We start from the raw sequence: 5,305 nt of genomic DNA on the forward strand, positions 1-5,305 counted from the left end.
GTACTAATAAGGACCGTTTAAATATTACACAGGGTGAAAATTCTTCGCGGCCGAAAATAAATTTTGTAGAAAATTCAGTGAAGTAAACCTACGGAATAAATGGAAAGGGTGAATATATTAGGACTGTTTTGCACGGGTTGCAGCGGCGGAGGCAGGCACCTGAAGGCGGGCGGAGTGTACCGTGCCTCCTGCTTAACAATCAGAGGAAACGGGACGGTCGCTCCGGAGAACTCGCTCGCTCGCAGCCGGCTGCGCACAGACCGCGCTCGCCGGCGGCCCGGCGGTGCCAGCATGTCAGCAGCCGTGGCGTGTCTGGACTACTTCGCTGCCGAATGCTTGGTGTCCATGTCCGCGGGCGCCGTGGTCCACCGCCGCCCGCAGGACCCCGAGGGCGCGGGAGAAGCCGCCGGCTCGGAGGTGGGTGCGGCGGCGCCGCCGGAGTCCTCTCTGCCGGGTGCGGGGCCACCGGGACCCGCGTCGGTCCCCCTGCTTCCCCTCCGTCCCCGCCCCCAGCCCCGGCGCCGTGCGGCGCGCGCCCCACCTGCTGGCTGCCAGCGTCTTGGCTGACTTGAGCGGTGGCGCCGGGGAGGGCTTCGGGGAGAGCTCCGGGGAAAGCTCTGCGCGCTCGTCGGGCTTCTGCGGCCCCACCCCGTGCTCGGGGCCCCCCCTGTGCCTCGAGCCGGCCCTGGCCGCCGACCGGCCGAAGTTTCCTGGCCCGAGCACTTCTCCGGCGCGCTCGAGGTCCCCGAAGCACCTGACGGCTCCGGAGCGCCTGCCGACCTGGATGCGGGCTCTGGCGCGACCCCTGGCGTGGGACCGGCCCCTGCCACGGGTCCGGGGCCCCGTCGGAGGCCAGTCACACCTGCTGCCAAGCGCCACCGCTGCCCGTTCCCGGGCTGCAACAAAGCCTATTACAAGTCGTCACATCTGAAGTCCCACCAGCGCACCCACACGGGGGAGCGCCCCTTCTCCTGCGACTGGCTCGACTGCGACAAGAAGTTCACGCGCTCCGACGAGCTTGCCCGCCACTACCGGACACACACGGGCGAGAAGCGCTTCTCCTGCCCGCTCTGCCCCAAGCAGTTCTCCCGGAGCGACCACTTGACCAAGCACGCCCGCCGCCACCCGGCCTATCATCCCGACATGATCGAGTACCGGGGGCGCCGTCGCACACCCCGCGTCCACGCGCAACCTGCCAGCCTGGTGGACAGCTCCGGCTCCGTCCCCGACCAGGCGTCCAGCCTTACCGCCAGCCTGTCTGACAGTCATTGCTGCTAGTCGTCCCCCGCCAGGACGACCCCCCAGCCATACTACCCCTGCCTTCTTTCTGCCCAACCTTCTTCCCCCCGGTGTCGTGCTACCAAGGCACAGACTGGTTCCTCCGCTCTGAGGGTGGGTCCAGACTGGCATGCTGGACCCTGGGGAGGGCCTGGGGGCCTGAAAAGAGCAGGAATTCCTACACCACGTAGATCATCCTGAAAGGGGGAGGGTTGCCTCCAGGCAACCCCTGGGAACTGATGAGAAGGGATGAACCCCCCAGTACTCTCCAGAGTCCTGAAGATTCTCCCTTCCCTGGAAGCAGAGATGTGAAACTGGAATTCTCAGGTGCCTGAGGAGCTCCCGGTCTCGAAGGACTCTGGTGTCTTACCCACCCGCCAGGGCGGACCTTGAAGCGTGTATCAGGGGTGGCAGTCTTGGCAGTGTCCAGGACTGGGATGGTGAGAGGCCTTTGGAAACAGAAATGATTTCTATTTCTGTAAACAGCAATGTTTACTAATTTATTTTTAGTATCTTTTACACAGGGATCCCAGGTTGATGGGAGGTTGAAGTCCTCCACTCCCCAGTTGCCCCAGCGACCTCTGCTAGGAGAGGCCATGCTAGAGTCCATGTGGATGTGTGGCTGGGGGATGCTTCTTGGTGTCTGGGGAATGGTGCGCGCCCGCTTTGCAGGTCCTGTTGCTTGGTTTAGAACCCTGCACTTTCGTGGTAGCCTTTCTTCCCATTTGGATTCCTCGGTGGGGAGGGTAACTTCTTGGCTCACGCTCATGTGAGATTGGTTTAAAATTTGGGGAAGCGACCAGAAAAGCACCAGAAATCAAGGGGTGGTCCAGGCTAGTGCCCCCTTCTCCCAGAGGGTGAACCCAAATGACTTTGGGTGAGATAGATCCACAACAACATTCAGGGAAATAGGGCATGTGGTTCTGGCTGCCCACTCCAAGTAATCTCAGGTGTTGTGGTAGATTCCGTTTATTTCTTAATGGCTAACTAGGGGGGTTCTTTCTTTTGGGATCTGTACATGTTTGTTTCAGCAACAGGTGAGTTGGTAGTTTGAGGAGGGGAAGGTGAGAGTGGCTTCTTCCAAAGAGCTGGCTGCCCTGGATTTGGGGAAGGAAAAGCCAGGTGAAAGCTATTATCAAATAAAAGGACCCTTTCCCCCCGCCCCCCAACCCTTGGAATCCTTCCAAGTTACACCCTCAGGACCCCTCTTTCCTAGTGCAGACGTGAGCATCAACAGTATTTATTTTTTCTATGTGTATCTCTGCTGCTATGATGAAATTGTCTGCCACTTTGCTTCTGTGTGTGTGTGTGAATGTGTATACGTGTGACCCTTTCGTTAGAGATGGGGCTGGAAGGCATTTCCTGCTCTGGTAAGGTTCTCCTCGGCCCCCTCCTGAAAGTCTTGTAATAGTCTGTCAGTCACGCTTGTGGAAGATGCCATAATCTCAAAGAGCTATAACAGGCATCTAGTTAAACTGCTTTCCGCTGTTTTGCAGATGAAGACACTGAAACCTAGATAAGCTCAAAGTCACGTGCTAAATTGCTGGCAAAAGCCATGGCTAGACGTTAGGTACCTGCTTTCTAAGTGATTCCCTCACGCTTGGTTATCCTACCTGCTTTCTCTCTGGGCCCTCAGTCCAAGGACCCCTCTCTCCCTTCCTGCCACCAGATCCCCACCCTCCCTATTCTCTATCACTTCTGTGTTCCTTCAAATGTTTGGTCCCTGCTGAATCCTTTGCTTGTTGTGTTTAACCTGAAAGCCCTTTTCTTAGCAGGTTGAGTTCATTTCCTCCTTCCACATCCTGTGGACTTAAAGTGGGAATGACTCTGGCATCTTGGGAGATATTTTGTCTGTTGACTTGGCAGGTTAATTTTCAATGCCAATTCTATTCTCTTTCTGGTTCTGGGTGTTCCCGCGCCCTTGAGAGAGTGAGTGATATGAACCTGACATGGGGACTCTACTAAGTGCTCCTGTACTAAACGAGGGAAAAGTCCTTAAGCAGGACCCAAAGGCTGTGGCCTGTGACTCTGAAGATGTTTATTGTTTCCTGATGTGGACTAAGCAGGGAAGGTGGCTCTCTCCTTGGGTTACGAATGGGAAAAGGAGGCTCCCAATTGCGGAGGTGGGTTTTGGTGGTGGGAAGAGTCCTCGCTTTGCTCTGTTTGTCTCCTCAGCTGGAACTGGATAGGAAGGGCACTCCAGGCCCCCTTGAGGACTATGATGTTCCCTTTCAGTAGAAGATCTGCTGTTGGGTAGGTGGACCGATGAAGCTAACAGGAGAGACTCCCGCTGACTGTTCTGGAATCTGGCTCAAAAAGTTTGGCTTTTCCAACTACCCTTTGATAAATAACTTTTCATTCTCAAGCTCCCAAGTAGTGTCCTTTTTTGGGGGTTTCTTTCTTGGGGGCTTTTGTCTGGGGATGGCTTCTCACAATCTAAACGCGGCATGTCTGTCTTTGGTCATATCATCCTGGACGCACCCAATCTCGTCTAAATGTGGCATGTCTTTCAGAGACTCCTCCTAGGACTTGCAGTGCTGGAGAAGAAAATACCCAGAACACTACAGTAGCCACACAATGGAGGCAAGATTCATAGGCTGGTCTTTCTTAGTTTGGGGTATTGCTGTAACCCTTTTCACTCCAGTGGCCAAACAGTTCTTGAGGAGCAGTTATTAGTGAAATGACCTGGAATGGGTTTCCTAGTTTTAGTGGTGTTTCTATTGCTTCTTTTTGTTAATCAGATGGAGTTTAGCGAGTGAATGTATCTGGGGATTGGTTGGGGTCAGCCTGAACCTCTGGGCCCTTATTCTACCCCTGCCATCCTGAGTTCTAATGTAGGCATGACCTAGTAGCAGAATGTATTAATAACACTCTTCCTGATATCTGGGTTGGGAACTGGGAATGAATTCCAGGTCATACCGAGGGTGTGAAAGAATTGGATCCCCTATCATTGTTGGGAGGGGGTGAAAGGGACAGGCCTTCTCCCACCCATGGAGACAAGAATCTGTCATTTGCCCCCATTTCCCCTTTTTTCTCCAAGTAGGGAACCATATTGGAATATCACTCATGGCCTCTGTCTCTGCCTCTTATTCACTTCTCCCAAAGGAATATTGTGTTCTCTGGTGGAGACATAGGAAAGAGAGTCATTGTACACACACACACACACACACACACACACTTGGCTCTCTTCTCTCTTTTGCACCCTTTTGCCTGTAATGTGTATGCATTCCACTCAGATCCAGCTTTTATATGCACCTGCTGAGGCCCAGGCCTACCTTCCAGAGGGAGGTGTGAAGAGCACCTCTCTCTGTCTCCACTTTTGGAGCAGCCACACCCCTTTGCAGCTCTCCAGGTAAGTGTTTCCTTTGTTTATTCTCTTTGGGGTAGGTAATCCCAATACCAGGAATGGGGAAGGGTGGGAGAGGCATTGGTGGGATGGTATTAGAAAGCCCAATTTTGTTTATAGATACAGATTCATCCACAAAATACTGATATGTTAATACTTGTTTGTCTGATTCCTCTATTTATTATTCAGTTGGTTGAGAACCTAGAGGGGGATGGAATATGATTAACTTTCTCTCGTAAGCCCCAACACATGCAAATATGCATTGGCTGTTAATTCCTGAGGAAATAGGCACTCTGGCTGGAATTAGCAGACCAAGATGAGATGGATGAGGATGGGATATACTAGATGTCCCAGCTTTAGTGATCTTGAGCCTTTTAGTTCTTTGGCCTTTCCAAGTTATAGCAGCTTACAGTAGCTAGTGTACACAGACAAGTCACTATTTGTAGAGGTACTGGACATAGGACTTTGCAAAAGTAGGCTACATAGGCTACTCTGGCTGATCTTGGTTCGTATGATTTAGTTGAGACAGGTTTGCTACAGAAGGGAAAGATGCTACTGAATGGAAAAATTTGTGCTGCCTTTATTCTCAGGCATAATTATAGACAAGGACTTTTAAGGTGCAATGGCACAAGTTTCACGTGTACTTCGCAAGTTTGTGAGACTCTAGCCCTTCTACTGTGC

The 5,305-nt window shown here is 52.9% G+C and overlaps 1 protein-coding gene across 1 annotated transcript; it reads left to right on the top strand.

The window, feature by feature from the left end:
- The first annotated feature begins 291 nt into the window (after positions 1–291).
- Positions 292–3,604, top strand: KLF14 (Kruppel like factor 14). Its single transcript, XM_006109664.3, is given in 3 exon segments — positions 292–492; positions 494–677; positions 680–3,604. Coding segments are annotated over 3 exon segments (984 nt in total). The 3' UTR covers positions 1,279–3,604.
- The last annotated feature ends 1,701 nt before the right edge of the window (positions 3,605–5,305 follow it).

This window comes from Myotis lucifugus, unplaced genomic scaffold (assembly GCF_000147115.1).
Source record: "Myotis lucifugus unplaced genomic scaffold, Myoluc2.0 scaffold_46, whole genome shotgun sequence".
Taxonomy (NCBI): domain Eukaryota; kingdom Metazoa; phylum Chordata; class Mammalia; order Chiroptera; family Vespertilionidae; genus Myotis; species Myotis lucifugus.